This window comes from Manis javanica, chromosome 3 (genome assembly GCF_040802235.1).
Source record: "Manis javanica isolate MJ-LG chromosome 3, MJ_LKY, whole genome shotgun sequence".
Classification (NCBI taxonomy): domain Eukaryota; kingdom Metazoa; phylum Chordata; class Mammalia; order Pholidota; family Manidae; genus Manis; species Manis javanica.
Genome location: NC_133158.1, coordinates 164,065,445 through 164,085,863, shown reverse-complemented (window position 1 = coordinate 164,085,863; position 20,419 = coordinate 164,065,445). Strand labels below are relative to the sequence as shown.

Sequence of the window (20,419 nt, the reverse complement as noted above, 5' to 3'; positions counted from 1 at the left end):
ATATTTCATGAAACGGTTGGAGGAGTAATACTGTGGGTACCGGGAGTTACCCATGTAGTGAATGGTGCAAGACCAGTAGGGACATCCCCCGTAGGTGTCTTGCCATCGCCTGCAATAGGCTTGTATTTGGTCATAGAGGAAGCAGAGGTAGGGAGAATAAAGGTAGCTGCTAGTGAACACTTCGGTGGAGGGAGGAAAGTGGAGGTATAAAGGCCCGGAGCAGCCTTTTAGAGGGCAGTCTAATGTGGCAATGAGGGCAGTAACTTTTGTTTGATGCTGTGTGTAAGTCTGTCTGACTTTGAACCACCATACAAAGGTGGCTGGGGTGGCGGGGAAGACAATAGGAATGAGGAAAAAAAGCGAGAGAGCAGTAAAGGAGGAAAAAATCATGATTCGGGTATGGATGGCAAAGGGGGTGAACGGGAGATGCGGAGTTTCAAGGGATCAGAGGGATGAGGCGTGTTAGAGTAGACAGTGTCTTGGGCTGTATCTGAAGGACTCTGGATTGTGACTGATGGGTCTTGGGTGTCCAGAGAAGGTGGGTCCTGGGTCTTTGGTTTCAACCTGGAGATATGAATGCAAGGGGTGACAGAGTTATCAGGCAGTAAGAGCTTGGTGGACAAGGGGGTGCAGAGAATAACTGGGTGTGGACCTTCCCATTTTGGGGTGAGAGGGGCCAGATCTTCTGGCAGCTTATAAAACACTAGTTGGCCGAGCTGTAAGACAGGAGGATTTTGGGAGGCGGGTGGATCAGGAAGGAGCCAATCCTGATATTTCCACAATTCAGTGCAGAGGAGAGAGAGTAGCGGAAGGGCCATATTGGGAGGAATTGGTCCTTTGTGGGAAGGGAGCCCCAGGAGTAGAATCGGGCAGCCGTACATGATCGATCTCAAAGGGCGACAAGAAGGAAGGTTTCTTTGGGAGGGCTCAAATGTGGAGTAGAGCTAAGGGAAGTAAGCGAACCCAGTCAAGGTGTAGTTCTAGAGATAGTTTGGTCAGGATGTCTTTTAGAGTCCTATTGGCTCTTTCTACTTTTCCCGAAGCTTGTGGTCGATAAGGACAATGTAAATGCCAGGGGAGCGAGAGCGACTTGGAGAGGTTCTGGATAATTTGGGCAGTGAACTCAGGGCCATTATCTGATTGGAGGGAAGTGGGCATCCTGAACCTAGGAAAGATCTGGGTGAGGAGGATAGAGGCAACTGCGGACGCTCGTTTGTTAGTGGTGGGGAAAGCCTCGACCCATCCTGAAAATGTATCTACTAACACGAGTAGGTATCTGGTACACCGTACAGGGGGCATGTTAGTGAAGTCTATTAGCCAATCTGTGGCGGGGACATTACCCTTTGCTTGATGAGCCAGGAAGGGTCAGGCCTTGAGGGGGGTATTAGGGTTAGTGCATTGGCAGATGGTGCACCTGTGGGTGATTTGGTTAAGTAGGGTTTTGTCTTCAGGAGAGAGAGAAAAAATGGATTGTAAAAAATGGATCAATGGGGGCTAGGATGGAACAAATCGTGTAAGAAGCGGAAGAGGTACTCTTTGTCCTGGGAACAGAGGGTGTCTTGTGATAAGGCTAAAACCGCAAGGGCAGACGGATCGTTGTCTGGTGTGTCTTCTGATAGGGCAAACGACCGGGCTACTCTGTCAGCTTTGTTGTTACCTCTTGTAATGGGGGAGTCATCCTTTTGATGTGATTTGCAGTGGACTATGCCCAGTCAGTGTGGGAGTTGTGAAGCCTCTAGAAGTTTAGTAATTAAGGCTGAATTAGTGATGGAATTTCCTTTTGTGGTGAGGAGGCCTCGTTCTTTCCATACTGCCGCATGGGACAAGAGAATGTGGAATACGTATTTGGAGTCAGTGTACAGTGTGAGAGACGTGTCCCGGGCCAGAGTGCAAGCTCTGGTGGCTGCAATGAGTTTGCCCTGTTGATTGGTTGTACCAGGGGGTAGGGCTCGTGCCTCAATGACATCTTCGAGGGAGACTACTGCGTATCCTGAGTAGTGGGTGCCCTCATGTTTAAAGGAGGACCCATCAGTAAACCAGATGAGGTCAGAGTGTGAGAGGGCTCCTTCGGAGATCGTGGAGTGGCATGGAAGGAAGTTGTGAAGGGCTTCCAGGCAATCATGCGAGAGAGTATGAGGAGAGTAGGGTAGAGGAAGAAGAGTGGCTGGATTCAGGGGCTGGTAGGGGAGGAAAGAAATGTCTGGATTTTGGAGGAAAGAGGACAGTAGGTCAGGAGTCTGGAGGGAGGGAGAGTCTGTAAACTTTTGTAGGTTAAGAGATCCCATAGGTGATGTGGGGACAGAATGGTAAGGGGCGCTCTGAATGTTAGTTTATGAGCTTCTTTCTGCAAGAGCTGTCCAGCAGCTAACTCCCGTAGGCAGGGGGCCCATCCCTGAACTGTGGGGTCTGATTGCTTGGAGAGATAAGCTACTGGGGCAAAGGATGGGCTATAATATTGGCCTAGGACTCCTAGTGCTTGACTGGACCTTTCATGGATGTATAATGAGAAGGGCTTCGACAAATCAGGAAGATGGAGAGCTGTGGCTTCCACAAGGGCTTGACAGAGCTAAATGAAGGAGTTTCGGGGTAAGGAGGATAATGGTTCTTCAGGGGGGCCCTTGCTGAGGTCGTATAGGGGTCTTGCCAACAGGGAGAAGTTAGGGATCCATGCTCTAAAATACCTAGCTAGGCCTAGAAAGGAAAGGATTTCTGTCTTGGTTTTGGGAACAGGCAGGTCAGAGAGGAGTCGCTTTCTGTCTAAGGTAATGGACTTTCTTTGTTGAGATAGAAGGAATCCAAGGTAAGTGACAGAAGGGGAAGAGATTTGAGTTTTGACAGGGGATACCCGGTAACATCTGGAAGCTAGAAGGTTAAGTAGGGAGGCAGTGTCAAGTTGAGACTGTTCCCACGAGGGACTGCAGAGTAGAAGATCGTCCACGTATTGTAAGAAGGTAGACTCGGAGTGATCATGATGAAACTGTTTGAGGTCCTGATCTAGGACCTGTCCAAAAATATGGGGACTATCTCGGAAGCCTTGTGGCAAAATTGTCCAAGTGAGTTGTTCAGAATGTCTTGTGTATGGGTCCATCCAGGTGAAGGCGAAAAAATCTTGGGAGGAGGGGTCTAGAGTGATAGACAAAAATGCGTCCTTGAGATCTAGGACTGAGAAGTGGGATGCCGAGTCAGGGATATATGATAAAAGGGTGTATGGATTTGTAACCAAGGGATGGATAGGGACAACGGCCATGTTGATGAGACGAAGGTCTTGGACAAGGCGGAAAGATCCGTTGGTTTTTTTAACAGCTAATATGGGGGTATTAAATGGGGAGTGAGTGGGTGTGAGGTAGTTTTTGTTTAAGAGATCTTGAATGATGGGTTGGAGGCCTATGAGGGCTGAAGTGGTTAGGGGGTATTGGGCCTGACAGATACACCGAGAGGGATCATGTAATTTGATAGAGGCAGGAGGACATAGAGCCACGGAGGGGCTTGTAATGTCCCAAACTTTGGGATTTACAGGGTGTATGAGGGCGGAACTGGAGCTTTCATTGGGGTCATCGGCTATGAGGGCCATCAGAAAGGGGGTACTGGGGGCTGTGGGAGTAGATATAGTTATGGAAACATGGAGGAGAGAAAGGATATCCCGTCCTAGTAAAGGGATGGGACACTGGGGCATAACTAGGAAGGAGTGGGAAAAAGGTATTGGATTGTCCTGGATTGTGCATAAAAGGGGGGTGGTTTTTAATGGGAAAATCTGTTTACCTCCTACCCTGACTATAGGAGTAATGGCAGGCGTGGTAGGGCCCCGGTATTCTCACAAGACTGAGAAGGTGGCTCCTGTGTCTAGGAGGAAGAAGATCGGGTGACCGTCTACTATTAAAGTAACCCTGGGCTCCTGTTTGGTGATGGAAATGGTCGGGCGAGAAGCCCCCGGGCCCTGTCAATCTTCTTCTGCCAGCCCCACTATGGCGGGCTTAGGATGGGGGTTGTTCGTCCAGCCTCCCCTTCGGGTGGTTGGGCAATCAGACCCCCAGTGGCCCTTTTTGTGGCATCTGGGGCATGGGGTGGTAGGAGATCTGGGGGAGGGGCATGCTCTTGACCAATGTCCTTTTCTGCACTTGAAACAAGCTCCTGGGGGGGGCTTGTTTGTAGAGGGGCGCCCAGGTTGTGGTTTTATCAGCTGGGCCAACATTTGGAAATTGGCCTGATCAGCCTTTTGTTTACGGCATTCTTTCTCCTCCTCCCGGTTGTGGAAGACTTTAAAGGCCACTGTTAGGATCTCAGTCTGTGGGGTAGCAGGGCCCTGTTCTAACTTCTTGAGTTTAGCTTTAATGTTGGGGTAGCTTTGAGCTAGGAAGTATGTCATAAGGACATGTCTTCCGTGTTTCTGGGTCTAGGCTGGTATACTGTAATAGGGCTTGAGTGAGTTTGTCTAAGAACTCAGAGGGAGTTTCCTCCCTCCTTTGAATTATGTCTTGGAGCTTTTGCAAATTATCTACTTTACAAGCTGCCTTTTTCAGACCTGCTATTAAGCAGCAGGCGAAGATATCTCGAGAGCGGAGACCCACGGCGGTGTTATAATCCCAGTGTGGGTCTTGTTCGGGGACAGCCGTGGGGCCAGGGGGATAGGTGGGGTCAGTCCTGTGGGTTTTGGTAGCATGCGTTTGGGCGAAGTCCCAAACTTGTCTATGCTCTTCAGGGAGGAGGGTATTGGCCAGGAGCATGAAATTTCATGATGTGTGAGGCTGTAAGACTGGAGGGTCCATTGAAACTCCCTGATGTATGTTGTGGGATCAGTGGAAAAGGAACCTAGGCATTTCTCAAGTTGGGCTAAATCTAAGGAGAAAGGGACGTGAACGTGCACGGTGCCTTTGGATCCTGCTACCTCCTGGAGAGGGACGATAATTTTGGGAGGCCCTCGGGACCGAGTCTGAGGGGGCAAAGACGGAGAAGGCTCCTGGGACTTACAGGGGCTGAAAGGCTCAGGCTCGATCTGCGGGGGGGGTGACGAGGGGGACGAAGGCGGAGGGGGTGAGGTGGGGGAGGAGATGGTGGTGTAGGAAGGAGAGGAGGGGGAAGGGAGAGGATGGGAGGCTTCTGCAGGGGAGGAGGTGGAGGCGGTGGGGACAGCGGTGGTGGAGGAAGGGGGAGGGGCTGTTGTAGGAGAGGAGGAGGAAGGGAGAGGACGGGAGGCTTCTGCAGGGAGGAGGTGGAGGCTGCGGGGAAGGTGGTAGACCGCGGAGGGATTGTAGGAGGGGGAGGGGCCGAAGGGGGAAGCCTGAATGGCGGAGGCTCGTCGGCTGGGTCAAAGGTAATTGAAGAGGGACTGGGAGTGTGTGGAGGGGAGGGAGACGGCTTGCAGGCTAGGAGAACTTGGGGCAGGGAACAGGTGGTGCAGAGGCTTGTATTTTGAGCTAGGAGGCGAAAAGCTTCGATATAGGGAATCTCCTTCCATTTTTTCAGGCGCTGGCAGTAGTTAAAAAGATCGCAAGTGATGCTAGGATCAAAAGTTCCCCCTGCGTGCCATTGGTTGTTATTGTCTAGGGCGTATGTCGGCCATCTTGGGAGCAGTATTTACAGAGAAGTTTTGGTTTTATATCGGGTGTCAGGGAGAGGGTAGCTAGATGCTTGAGCAGGCATTCAAGAGGTGAACTTTCAGGGAGGGATGAGGAGGCTCCCATGGCTAAAGGACAGAGGAGGAGACAAACAGGTAGATGAAAGGAGATCCTCAGACTGGGAGCAGACTGCAAGGAGACAAAGGGTGTCCCCGATGACCCTTGGTGGTCTGTGGAAACTCGTATACGAATTGAAATTTCTTAGGAAGTGTGGGTCATCACCCAAACTTCTCTAAGAAGGCAGAGTGCCGGAGTCACGAGGAACCTAGTACCAGGAATTTTCGGCAGACGGAACGGAAGGAGGAAGGGGGGAAAAAGGGAGCGTTCTCATTTGCAAAGGAGTCACCTCGTTTATGGCTGTTGGAGGAGGGGCCTGAGGGTCCGCCGCAGCAGTGAAGGCCTGAGGCGGGGAGAGTTCCCTCCTTGTCCCTTAGTGTCAGGGCCTTGCTGGACGATCATGGTCAATGGCGCTACGATAGCTTGGGGAAGAGTGGCCCACCCTAGGGAAACTTTACCCGAAGAGTTTCAGCACTAATGAAATGAAGGGGCAGTGAGTGTGTTTATGACTGTTGGAGGAGGGGCCTGAGGGTCCACCGCAGCCGTGAAGGCCTGAGGCGGGGAGAGTGCCCTCCTCGTCCCCGAGCATCAGAGCCTTGCCGGATGATCACGGTCAATGGCGCTGCAATAGCTCGGGGAAGAGCGGCCCACTCTGGGGGAAAACTTACCCAAATGCCATAGAGGAGTGGAGAGTGTGAGGAGCCAGCGCCGGAAAAAGAGGACGAGGGCAAGCTGATGCTGGTGTCGGGGGGAAGACGGGGCTCAGTTGGGGTGTCCCGTCTCCCGGGTTTCAACACCAATGAAAGGAAGGAGCGACACACAGCAGCAATTCACCGGAGAATTCCGCTTTATTAGGGAAAGGTGCTGGGTTATATAGGAAGAGGCATGGGGTGATTGTGGTGTTACTTCTACGGGGCTGGTGGCTATTGGCTAGGTGCTGGGATTGGGAGGGGGGAGAGAGGTGATTGGGCTTCATGTGGTGCCGGCGGGAAGACCCTTCAGGAGGACCCGGAAGAGAAGCAGGAAGTTCGCCAGCTTATGGGTGGGGACCCTTCAATGACCATATTAAATTCTTCTACAAACTTTCTATAACCTTCTTTTTACATTTAGAGTTCTCTCTGTAAAAACAGCTGTACTTTAGAACAAAGTTACTTACTTTTATCAAAAGACACATTCTTTAGGATGCAGAAATATTTTTCTTATTACTTTAAGTAGTTTTAATTAGAAGTTAAAACTATTAGGTACCTTAATTTTTAGTGAACACTGAGAGGCAGGCTATTGTAAACTGTTACACTAGCATTGTTTGGATTGACAAATTTATGAACATTTTATAATTTCTGTTAACTATGAGCTTTACAATACAATCTCTCACTAAGCACAAAGTATATCTTTTTAACTTAGCAAAATTTTAAGGTTTTAGGTTACCACAAAGATTTTTAGGCTGTAGATAGGTATACACACTGTAACACACAATTAAAAAGGTGTTCTCTTGCCACAGTTACTTAGTTCACTCATTCATAACAACTATGCTAGATTACTTACAAGACCTTTACTGAATATTAAACAAAGCTAAGCCTTTAAGCATTCTATTCTTAAAAGATTTAGCAGATAACATCAACTTAAATGACCTTAGGTAAACTTAGGCAGCTGATAACCACAAGGACATGCCTGCCTCGGCCAAACGCAAATTAACATTAATGCTTAACATTTTTTTATCAGATTTTCTGGAAGTTTTAGAATGCCCAATTTTCACAAGTGCCTTTTTTTTATTTTTATTAATACCATCTGGAGGTAGGAAAATATTTTTCATTTACACACTTAGACACAAACATACAAACTGAGACACAACTACAGACACGACTACAGTCAGCAACACCTCTTACACAAAAACATATACACAGACAGACAAACTGATATAAAGACTTGAGTCACTGATACTCAATTGCCTTCCCTCTCAGCTTCCTGTCTGTGGCTTCCGGAACCAGAGGGTGGGAAGAGCGTGTTCTGGTGGTGGAAGAGGGCTGTGAAGGCAGAAGGAAAGGAGGACGGGGTGGTGCAGTCACTGGAAGAGGAGAGCAGTACAATGGCATGGTTGAGAATGTAGGACTTTAATCTGGGGGCAACACGTGTGAAGACAAAGGACTTAAAGATGGTGGTGGAGGGAGGTGGCATCACGAGCTGAGGGAGGCAGGCGACTGAGGTCTTCTGGCGAATCTGAAAAGGAAGAAGGACTGGACAGACTAAGAGGCTGACAATCTTTATCTGGAGATCAGGCTAGGAGAACCTGAGTCATTGAACACTTAACATAAAGGTCTGGGCAGGAGTGCAAAGTCCAAAAAGCCTGCACATACGGGATTTCACTCTACTCTCCACTCTAGTGGTAATAATTAATCAAGTCAGTGAGGAGGCCAAAATTGAAACTTCCCTCAGGGGGCCAGCGAGATTGATTGTCTAAGGGATACTGAGGCCCGGCCTCAGAGTAAAGAAAGACTAGCTTCCATTTGCAAACTTCCCGGGACAAATATAGAGTAGCCAAATTAGAAATGAGACACCGCAACAGGGTCTGAGCCTCCACTTTTGAGGGCTGATTCCCCTTGTCTGCGCCACTTCCCAACTAATCCCGCTGAGAGGAGTGCCCAGCGTCCCAAGCACGCCAAGTCAGGGGAGACATCCTGGGAGCCTGGGTGAGGGATGTCTCCCACACTGTAGGGTCAGGGGCAGGCTGGATGCCCACAGAGGGTGGGCTGGATGCCCAAAGGGCCGGATGCCCTCACCTGGACATACGTCTGATTTCTAATGGACCAGGTGAAATGGAGTTAGGAAAGGAAGCAGACCGGGGGAAACTGAGGGACTCACCGGAAAATAGTCCATGCAGCGGAGAGCGGGCTGAGGTCCCAGGTCAGGGAAGGAGGGTGCAGGACCACCATGGCTTGTCGAGGCCCCATGCTCATGCTCCTTCCTGGAATTCAGGCACCAAATGTAAGATAAGTTCTAGCTGAAATAAGCAGGCAAAGAGAGGCAAGAAAGGGCCAGGTAGTTTATTTGAATGCAAATTCCCGGGTGATGTTCTGTGGTCTGCCTATCACAGGCTGGGGAAGTCACACTCAGCAGGGCAGGCAGTGAGTTTTTAAAGAAGATAGGGGGAGGCAGACTTAGATTTACAGTGTTGCCAGGATTGGCTAGCCTAAGGCACATTTTTCAGGTTGGTAGGGGGCAGCAGCTGGGGACTACGGCACGTCATCAGTGTCTGACGTGCTCACCCCTCTCCCCAGTGCCTTCAACCTTATACTTACTAAATTAGTCTTTTTCCTAGGTTGCAGATTACTTGGTTAGGATCAGAGAAGGAAATATAGCATATAGGTACGGTTAGAATAAACTGGACCTTTTAGGCTAAGGTAAATTTTACAGTGAAGTCACGGGTTATGCTGAGACACTTTTCCTTATCTGCAGAACACTCAAACATTCTAGGCTAAGTTGCTGCTGGCCTTTTGAGTTTTAACTGATCTCACTGAAGATGTCTATATTCCCAGTCTGGTATCTCTACCCTAGAGAATTAGTGTGACTTTGACTTTGCGTAATGCTTATCACAGAGTTCCAATAGGGACTTCTTTGCACATTGCTTCATTGTTCTGATGGTAATTATCTTGCTCTGCTTTTTCTCCAGAGGCCCTCATCCTACTCTGCCTAATCCCACGGTCCCTGTCTCATCATTATTGGATGAGAGTTTAACAGTATTTATCTGGTAATTCCTGTGTTAACTGGAAAACATCACAGATGTATTGCCATAATTTTCTTTTATACTGATGTAACCTTCTATACAGTTTGCAGAGTTTTATAAAATCATTCATTATTTTAGCAGGTAGTTTGATGCAAAGATTGTACTCAGTTTATTAAAGTCCAACAAACCTCTAAATATTTAAAATTAAATAAATTATCAATGAAAAACCCACAGACACATACTTTTTTGAAATTTAGTCATGGCATTAAAATAATTCTCTCAAATTAAGGCACAAAAAGGGCAATTCAATTCCTTTCAAAAGTGTTCTAAGAATAATATACACTTCAAACAGTACATATATTTCTTATGTGTGTTAATTTAATGTCTTTATCAGTTGAAACCATAAATACATTATACAATTACAGAACTGATGTATGCCACAAAATGCTCTTAAAATTGCTTCTAATGTTAGTTCCTAATGTCTCTGGTAGTAAAATAACTCAGTATGGCTTGGCAAAAATGCATAGATTAAATGTAACTTTTTTTTTTGCCATCTCCCAATTCCCAATCTACCGACTTGCTGAAACACATACAGTATTTTGTAAAGCATAATGTAAGATATTATTCTCCATCAAGTCCACTATGGGCAACCCAACAGTGAATCTTAAATTCTGGAGTGAGGGCACTGAAGTCAAGTGATGTCACTGCTTTCTTAAAATAGTTTTGTATAGTTTTGTATAGTCTTGCAAGACCACAGAACCTGAAGTCATTGAAAAGAATTTTGGTTGTCTCATTTTGACATATTTTCTTTATTCCTTCCATGAGCTGATCTTGATAGTGATGTCCATTCCACATGAAAGTGAAAGTCCCTTCCTCACTCATATGAGAAAAACTGTTCTATGATGACTGAGAGGCATTTTCTGAGAAATTCAAAGAGGCAGCACCTTTAAAAATATATATATATGTATCTAGCTAAGCTTTCCCACAATTATACTTGCATTACATAGTAATAATTAATCTAATCTACCTGTAGGCAAACCCACAATAAAAAAAACAAGAAACAAAAACCCTCAGTGTGCTTTTCTGCCAAAGCAAGGACAGAGTAACCCCCATCTTGACCCTGAAGTCTGTGATACTTCTGATTGTGCCTTTCAATTTTCCTTTTCCTTCTTTTTCAAATCCTGTGTATTAGCTTTCTTTCTATCAATTGTAAAATCTTCCCGATTCATTATTTCTTCCAACTTGTTAACAGACTGTGTTTTTAGGGTTTGTTCCATGTAGATATTCTTTTCAAAGGCAGCCTTAAGATCACTAATCTCTTCCTCTTTCTTAAATTTATATTCTTCCTCTACCTTCCTCATTTTATTCATCAGCTCTTCATTTTGTTTTCTTAATAATTCAGTATCTTTGGTAAGCATGCTGTTTGTTTCTTCAAGCAGTCTAACAGTGTGATCTTTATCTGTACTCTCTTGTCTATTTCTTGAAGCAGCTTTCTTGCTTTCTTGGGTCAATTCAAAATACTGCTCTTCCAGAAGCCCTCTAGCCAACTGCTCACACTCAGCTTTTGTTTCTGCTAGATCCAACTGAGTGACAAGGGTTTCTTTTTCATTTTGTAGTTCTTGCATTTTCTTTAAATTCTCTCTGTTGTTTTCTTCAATTTGTTAAGTTCCTTTACCTGGGTCTCATAAAGTGTCGAGAAATATTGCTCAACTTCAAGCAGATCTTGCACCTCCTGCATCTGTCCTCCATTTCCTCTATACTGTTTTGTAAACTGAGCTAACTCGAATTCTAATAATCTCTTTGCTTCCAATAAAGTACTTATTTCCTGTTTCATCTGCTTTTCGACCTTTAAAGTTATCTGCTTCAAATGCTTGAGTCTTCAATTCATTTTGTAACAACAGTCACTTATTTGATTCTCCCTCCAACTGAAGACTTAGACTCTCAACTTCATCCTCCATTCTCTCTTTATTTTCTATCAAATGCTCAAGCTTCTGCTGTGATTGTTTCAGATCAGCATCTAGCATGGAACACTGCTTCTCAACCTGAACAAAACCCTACTTTCAGCCTCCTCGTGAGCCTCTGTTCCTTTATCCTTTTTTCCATCTCACACATTGCAACAGATTTTGCCTCTTCAATAGACTGATGTTTGCCAGTTAAACAAGCTTTGGTTACTTTATGTTCATTTACCTCTTGTTCTAACCATTGTTGTAATGATTTAAGTTTATAGTTTAAATCTATTTCTAAATTATTCTTTTCCTTTTCTGAGTGATTAAGCATGTCTTGAGCTTCTTTTCTTTCTCTTTCCACTCTTTCAAGATTATGTTTGAGATTCTTCACCTCCTCTTGTAAAGATGTAATTTGAGCCACTCATCCATCTCGGAAGCATGACCTCTGTCTCTTCATTCAGCTTCTAACACAGCTTGCAGCTGGTAATAATCCTTGTCCATCTGTGACTTGGAATTCTCTAAAATTCTATTTCTCTCCTGCAATTTTCTGGTTAGGGACTCTAGCTGACTAATCGATGTGCTCATCTTTGTGAAACTCTTCCTTAATCTTACAGCTGTGTCTACCTCTGTCCTAAGTAACATTGACTTTTTCAAGCTGCTTTAGTGATTGTGCCAGCTTCTCATTAGCAAGCTGTGAATTATGATTTATTTTAAGTCTTCCAACTGATCCTTCAATATTGAAAACTCATATTCTACATTCCTCCTCTTATTTTCCTGTTCTGCTTTTCTTTGGTATTCATTAATTCTATGCTGTAGCAACATTTTCTCCTCAATCTGAGACCCTGTAGATTCTAGATTTCTTCTTAGATTCCCTCTTCATTCAGTTCTTTCATTATCTTGTCTAGTTTTATGTTTGAAGCTCTGTACTTAATTGCATTTCATTATGCAGCTGTTCTTCCAGTTTATACATGTTTTTTTTGCGAATTTCCAGCAAGCTTTGATCCACATTAGAGCTAGTTCTATTATCATTAGGATTAGCTGAAGACAAATATCTATGATTGCCAGAATATGTAAATCCTACAAGAGGTAGCTGATTGCCAACAAAAGCATTAGGTATAGGGAATATTTCTTCATCTATTTCATCATCTTCTAAATCATCAAAGTTACTTGTATCAATGTCACTGCTTCAATCTGGTACAATTGGTGCTAGTGTCTCAGAGTGTTTCTCAAGCCCTCAGATCATTTTTGAAGAAGAGATGTTGTTTGATTTCTTCTGCACCATTTCGCCCGAATCTCACCTCTCGCTCAGTAAGGAAGGCACAACTAAGACTTTTTGCTTCTTCTGATATGTCGTCATCATCATGGAAGATAAGTGGATTTTTATGGTTCATAATATTACTAAAAATTCCAGGCAGAGAATCTGCATAAAAAGGTGTGTCACCTACAAGCATTTCATATAAAAATACCCCAACTGCCCACCAGTCACATTCTCGTCCATAATAACCATCAGCAATTGGGGAGTTAATACTTCAGGGGAAATATACTCGGGTGTTTCCAACTGCTCTATCACATTGTACCATACCTTCCTTATTCATCTTCATGCAAGAACCAAAATCTGCTAACTTCAAATGTCCACATTTATCCAGCAACATGTTTTCAGGCTTCACATCCCTATGAATGAAACCCATGGAATGAATCGCATTCAGTGCAAGAACTACTTCCATAGTTTAGAATCGTGCCCATTTTTCAGGCACATCATAGTTGTTTATTAAGTTTCCAAGATCTACACCAGGCATGTATTCCATCACTATGTAGAGGTAATGATAATATTGGAATGCATTAAAAAAGCTGAATGACCAAAGGACTGTTAGCAAAAGCCATGATGTCCCTTTCTTCCGAGAAAAAAGCAGAACTGGATCTTTTAATCATTTCAAATTTGTTGAGAAGCTTCATAACATACACCTGCCTGGTGGATTTATGCCTTACCAATTGAACTTCTCCAAATGCACCGCTACCGATCACCTTCACTACTTCATAATCTTCAGCTTTCATTCGTAAATCTCTAATTGCATTTATTGTGTCTTTATATCTGCTTAAAAAGTCAATATTTTTGTGGTATCTTAAGGCAGGAAAATCTAAATCAAATATCAGAGCATCCAGTCCACCCAGCAAACAATCCAAATTCAGTTCTGATCTGGGTTCCTGCAACAGGTCATTGATTTTTTCAAACCGAGTCTCAAAACTGTCCCCAGTCGACATGCTGCTGTTACTGTGAGGGTACCCTCGTCCCAGCACCAGCAGAAAGCAATGACAACATCCTTCCGTGGTGGGTTCACGGCCGCGGGGCAGATGAGACGGAACCTCAGGGTCACCAAGTGCACCCGACTCCCTTTCTCCCCTCACTGAGGGGATCTCCACTCTCTGGACTTGGGGCTGTGGGCTACAGCGGCCCACAGCTGCTCGGACTCCCTAAGTCGCTTCCCATGCAGCAGCCCCTCTTGACAGCCAACAACGCTGTTGGCACCAGCCTCGTCATCTGGTGAGCTGCCACAGCCTAGCGGGCCCCAGCTGCCTTTGCCGAGGAGGGCTCCCTGTCCCAAGGAGGGCTCCCTGTCCCCAGCCGGGCAGGACGGGGAGAACAGGAGAAACAGGGTGGAGACCCCTTCTGGGCAGCAGGGAAGGCAAAGAGGGAAGGCACACACAAAGGGCAGGTGCGGAGCTGTGCCCGCTGCTGCTGCCACTGTCACCTGGGCCATGGTGTGACATTACTGTCCCATTTGTGATGTCACTGTGGAGGCTGTTGGGGTTGCTGCCGTGGTACCCAGCAGGGCGGTGTGAGGTCAGTGCCTGATGTGGGCTTAGGAGAGGAAAGGCTGGAGAACCGGCAGAGAGGAAGGCTAGAGTTGGCCAGCGGCTGACAGGGGAGCTTCTGGGAGAGGCTGCGGCCCCGCCTCTGATGTGAACTGTTTATCCTACCTAATACAACCTTTTTTTTTTTTTTTTTTTGGTTATAGCTATTACAAAAAAAAATTATTTGATGATGTTCTGCTTTAGGCACTTCTGCCCACTATATATGTATACATGTACACACAATATATGCAAAAATCATCTTAAAATATAAAATAGTTTTATCAAATATAAATAGTATATAAATATATAAATAAATATAATATTGAATTATCAAACCCAGGACCTTTACATAAGGGATTCTAGACCCTGTGTAAGATTGTTAAGAAGTCTAGAAAGCTCTGGTATGTGCAGGTACATCTTGGACTGATGAATTTTTAAAATCTCTACCTACCTTAAATTCTCAGAATTTAAACCCTCTCTTTAAAATCAATTCAACAAACAACTCATAACTAGCATGAGCTAAAATATGAGGACAGGTACTGAAATAACATGATTTTCACTTAATTCTTGCTTTCAGCTGAATTCATGCTAACAGTTTTGAGTCTACTTTATCCTTTGAAAATGTGTTATCTGTAAATTAGGGGAAGCCTATTTCAAGGCCTCAGCTATAAAACAAAGCATTGTATACATACTTGGCACTAAGTAAATTATCAAAAAAATGATAAATATCATTAAATAATTACCTAAATTTCTAAAATGTTCAAATATCTGTAATAAGAAAACAAAATTCTTGGAATGGTTTTTCTCTGCCTTTTCAGCAAGTGAGTGCACACTTCTCAATTTCCCTCTATACCCACAAAAAGCAAGGCACTGAATGAGAGGCTCTGTGAAGTATGCTGGTGTTATCACTCTGCTTATTTGAATTCTATGCATTCTTTTTAAGCTCAAGGCTAAAATAGAAACTAAGCAGTGGATTGAAGTCATTTTCAGACTTAAAAATTGAAAACACAATCCTGTACTTTTTCAATTGTACACGTAAAATATTCTTTTCTAGGAAAAAAATATAACTCTTCAGAAACTGAACTACTGTGTGACAGGCTATTTTCTTTTCTGTTATGATTTATTTTTCTACCTGTGTCTAACCACCAGTTATTTTCTTTTGTAAATCAAATGGCTCCTTTGTATCTATCCCCTTTACAGTTCTAGCCTCTATAAAAACTGCTTCTACTCTGATTAAAGCAACTTACAAATTTTGGACATCAGTTGAGAAGCATAACATCAGTTAGAATGTCAGAATCATATACTAGGGCTAAAAAACAATCTTAGTAGTTCTGTATCCCAAAAGTTTAATTTTACAAATGATGAAACAAAGGTTCAGAGAAACTTCAAAGAAGGTTCTGATCCTCTTAACCTCTTTCACTTATTTACTAGAAAAGCCCAGAGTTTATTCCTGATTCCTAACCCAGAGCCAATGTTGTTTTCAGAATCCTATGCTGTCACCCTGTCTCTCCCCCATGTAAAATGCCCACATTTCCTAATATAATGTTTGCATATAACATTTCAGATATTATTACTTTCAGTGGTACCTCAAGTCATATTTTAGATCAGATGTCACTTTACTTTCTACATAGGAAATAAAGAATTTGAGAAACTAATTCCAAATCTGCAAGAAATCAATTTTCCATTTCACAAAATTCAACTAATAAAACATATGACAACTGAAGTTTTCCCAAAGTGATGCTAAATAATATTGAGCATATGACAAGGATCCATAACATCAGGAACAAAAAGAGACAAGGAAAGTCCTATGGTGACTCAAAAATGTATTTAAACAGTCACAAAGACCTCCAGTTAAAATGGCAAAATGAGCTCACATTTTGATGCAATTAACCATGGGAGATAAGATTGAAAAACAGAAAACCAAAACAAATTTTCCACACATAAAAATAAAACAAACATCCTCAATAGACCAGAAATAGGATATAAATTCTGAGCAATGATCAAAGCTGTGACTTTGGAGACAATTGATCCAGAGGCCATTATAACATCTAATTCTGGACAAAGGCCCTGTGGTGCCAATGGAGGCAACTCCTATCAGGGGCGTAGGTAAAGCAGTGATTCAGAGAGAAAATAGATAAATAAATTGATAAAACAATCATGGTGAGCTAGCCAACACAAATATAAATTACATGGAGAAAAGTAAGGCTAAGAAAAATACCCAACCCCTATATAGCATATATTTATTCAACATGCAATTAATTTTACAGAATAAAAACTTTCACAGAAAAAAAATGACGAAATATTTTATATAAATAGTTATAAAATGCATGAAGAATAGTGAAACACTAAGCGTGAAAGTTGTTAACACAATTAGCAGAAATATAAAAGCAGGTGGTATGGGAAAAAAAGCTATTTAGAATCTTGAAAATAAAATAATGTAGTTAATAAAATGCCACTAGAATAGCCATGGTCTCTTAGGAAAATAACTACTGAACTGGAAAGGTACTGATAGATTCCCATACAGTAGTAGTTTAAATAGTCTCAGTCATATATCTTTGAATAGGCTTTGCAGAAGAAGTCAATAGAACAAATGGCTGTTTCCAGTTTGGAAGCCTATCCCTAGCATAGGGCAGGATAAAGATAAGCTCACATCTAGACACATCAAAGTAAACTGCAGAAGGTGAGAAATAAAAATAATATTTCTAAGACAACAAAAAAAGTCTACCAAAAGATAATTTTGAAGAGTGGACAAGTTCATAAGCAAAATAGCTAAATGATGCTAAAAGATAATGTAATATTTTTGCATTGCTTTGGAAAAGTAACTGTCAAGTCAAAATATAATAACCTACCAATTATGTTCCTAATGTGAAGACAAAGTAAAGATATTTTCTAACATCTCAAGAAATAGTGAGGTTACCACACAGAATTCAAACCAACAAAATTTCTACTGGACGCATTTCTTCCAGATGAAATAAAAAACCACAGAGAATATACAGGACAAGAACAGCAATTAATAAAATGTACCAATAAAAATATTTCACTGTTGATAATAAGACCATTATTTTTTATGTTTAAAAGCACTCAGTGAATTTCAAAGCAATGATGACAAGCTGCCAGGCTACAGGATACATGGGCAGCTAGCACACAATAAAAGCCTTGTCAGGTGTAAGATGAGATAGTCATGCAGAATAAATTTAAATTAAGTGGAAAATTAGCATTACTTACATGGGGTAAAATTTAAACAATTACAAAATAACATGCACATAGCGAGTTGTAGGTTCTAAATCAGCACACCAAAAGGGAAGAAGGATGGAAAGGATGAAAGGAGGAGAAAAAATATGATAGAAGTAACAAAAAAGCTGATCATTCTTTCATAAGTTAGAAGGGAGGGAGGTGGTGAAAGAAGAAAAGAGAAATAAATGATGGTACTCAGTGAACAACAGAAATATCTGATTTAAAAATAAGTCCAAATACTGAGGCGATATAGATAAGTGCCCCTAAAAATGACTTAAGTAGAGTGTAGTTTTTTAAAGCAAGCTATATACTGCTATAACAAAACACTTCTGTAACAGAACTATATATTGACATTCAAAATAAAGTAGTACAAACAGTATACAATGACCAAAGGCATGACATTATCAACCAAAATATAATTAAGGGAAGAAAGCCATGAAGACAAAGATATACATAATGTGACAGCAATATTAAAATGATAAAAACAAGCACTTATAATACAAATATTTATAACAAAAATACCTAATTTATACAATGTTTCAAAAGTTGATGAAAAATAATGTAGTCTACCAAGAACACACAAAAATGATATAAAATATGTAACTAATGAGCTTGTAGAGCTAAAATAACAACATAAATAACTGAAGAAAATTACAGAAAGAAATGAGCAAGTCCTGAACCTAAAGATTTTAATATGCATGCTTTATATCATCCGAGTATAAAACAAGCAGGCTAAGAATTTAGTAATAACTATTACATTTAGAGTGTCTCTGAAGAAAATCTAAAAGATGACACAAATGTATAGAGACATTAGAGATTTAAGCAAAAATTGTGGTTAGAAGATGGAACATCTAAAACAATATAATTTCTACATATGCATAATAATTAAAGAGAAATTATTACAAATTCAGAGAAACAAAATAGAACAACGTATCAATTCTCTGAGGGTACACAATAATATTCACTGGAGTTTTTAAAAGAAATTTATTATATCACTGAGGAACAAAAATAAGATGTGAAAAGATGAAGAGAGATAATATTCATGAATTGGAAAACCAAAGTTTGGTTTAAAGGTCATTTTGCCTGAAATTATATAAATTAAAGGCATTTCATCAATTTCAAATGGCTCATTAATGGGAATTGTCAGGCTGGCTTTATAATTCACAAAAAAGGAAAAAAGGACAAGAATGGTTAAAATAACTTGAAGGATAGCATATAGAATTGTCCTATCAGATATTTAAATTTGAGAAGTAAACATTTTTTAGGTCAGCAAAAGATTTCTTAAATATGATAACATATATTCCATAAGTGATAAACTTCAGATCATGAAATGTTACTAAAACAAAGGAGAATGGCAAACCACTGACAGAAAAAAATATTTTCAAATCACATAACTGGTAAAGTATTAGTATGTATAATTTTTTAAGAACTGCAACATTAAGAAAAAGTCAAACAACCCATTCAAAAATGGGCAAGTATATAAACTGACAACTAATAAAAACAGAAACCCAAGTGACCAAAAAACATGAATAGATACCCAATCTCAATAGTAACCAGGGAAAGGGGAAAAAGCAATAAAATAATCCATGAGATACATTTTCATGTTCATCAGTTTAGAAATAATTAAAAATCTGACCATCTCAATTACTGGTAAGGAAAATAAATGGAAAATCGCATACGTGGATAGTGAAAGGCAATGAATATAATATTCTAGCAGACAATTTGAGGTACATGGTAAAGTTAAAGATCTGCATTCCTTATGACCCCGTAATCCCAATACTTGAAAAAAAAACTTACTCAAAAGGTAACCTCTACAATAATGGTCACTGAGGCATGATTTGTAACAGTGAGAACTGGAAACTAAATGTTCTCTAATAAAAATAAATGATTTCTGATTAATATGTAATGAAATACAGAATGGCCATTAAAGTATACACACTGTGTGTATGTATATATGTATACACAATTATATAATGTATATAAATTTTATATAATATGAGCAAAATAAGATGCAGAATGATACATATATTGATATGTTAAATATATGCAAAATGTTGCCTATTGTTTATAAATACTGTAAGGCTGGAGGCACCAGAGGGAGGAGTGAGCACGTCAGACACCGGCCTGATGATATGCCAAAATCCCCAGCTACTGCCCCCTCCCAGCCTGGAAAAGGTGCCTTAGGCTAGCCAATCCTCGCACCGCTGTAAATCTATGCTCTGCCTTCCCCTACCTTCTTTAAAAACTTGCTGCCTGCCCTGCTGGGCGTGACTTCTCTGGCCTGTGACTAACCAGACTGGCGAACATCACCCAGGATTGCGCCCTATTAAACTTTTGGCTCCTATGTAGCCTCCTCGCCTAGTTATTTTGGCTCGATTTTACCTTACAAATACTATAGTATTTCTATTATTACTCTACACTATATTATATACTATAATACTGCAAATATTTACACAGAAATAATAATCACATAATTTGTTTCACCAAGGAAAGAAAATGTAAGATGGAATTTGAGAAGTGTACACAGGAGTTTCAACTATAGTATCTATATTGCATAACTTATTTTCAAAATCTGACAAGAATATGCCAAATGGTAAGATTTGATAAGGCTGAATAATGTGAATTTTGTTATATTATTCCCTATATGCTATTTTATATTTGAAATCACACTGTAGTACCTAAAAGATCAGTCGCTTCAACACAATGAAAATAATGCCTTACCATTATCAGAGTTGAAGAGGCCTAATGAAATTGGACAGCTGGCACAATTCCAGGAACTGTAGATAAAGGATTTTTCACTGAAAAGCACTATTTTATCTACTGTGCTATGTGTACAGGTTAAACTGCATATTATTTAAGAGTTGTTTTCAGATTATGTAATATTCCTGTTTAATAGTTGTGTATAATGTTTGTCCAAATCTTTAGAGCCCATTATTTAATTTTTCATAGAACCAGAACTTTCACTGATAAAACATATATTGCTTTACTTAAGTTCTTTAGAT

General features: G+C 41.6%; 1 protein-coding gene, 1 long non-coding RNA gene and 1 pseudogene across 2 annotated transcripts in view; 1 reads left to right on the top strand and 2 right to left on the bottom strand.

Annotated features, from left to right (window-relative positions):
- Nucleotides 1-20,419, top strand: part of LOC118968869 (uncharacterized) — a 48,671-nt gene that overhangs the window by 19,664 nt on the left and 8,588 nt on the right. The window lies entirely within an intron of this gene.
- On the bottom strand, nt 7,855-13,592 carry LOC140848494 (rho-associated protein kinase 1-like; annotated as a pseudogene).
- LOC108409640 (rho-associated protein kinase 1-like) lies at nt 8,672-13,446 on the bottom strand. Its single transcript, XM_037001122.2, is given in 6 exon segments — nt 8,672-11,050; nt 11,053-11,231; nt 11,233-11,439; nt 11,441-11,756; nt 11,759-13,004; nt 13,320-13,446. Coding segments are annotated over 5 exon segments (1,431 nt in total). The 5' UTR covers nt 11,976-13,004; nt 13,320-13,446; the 3' UTR covers nt 8,672-10,538.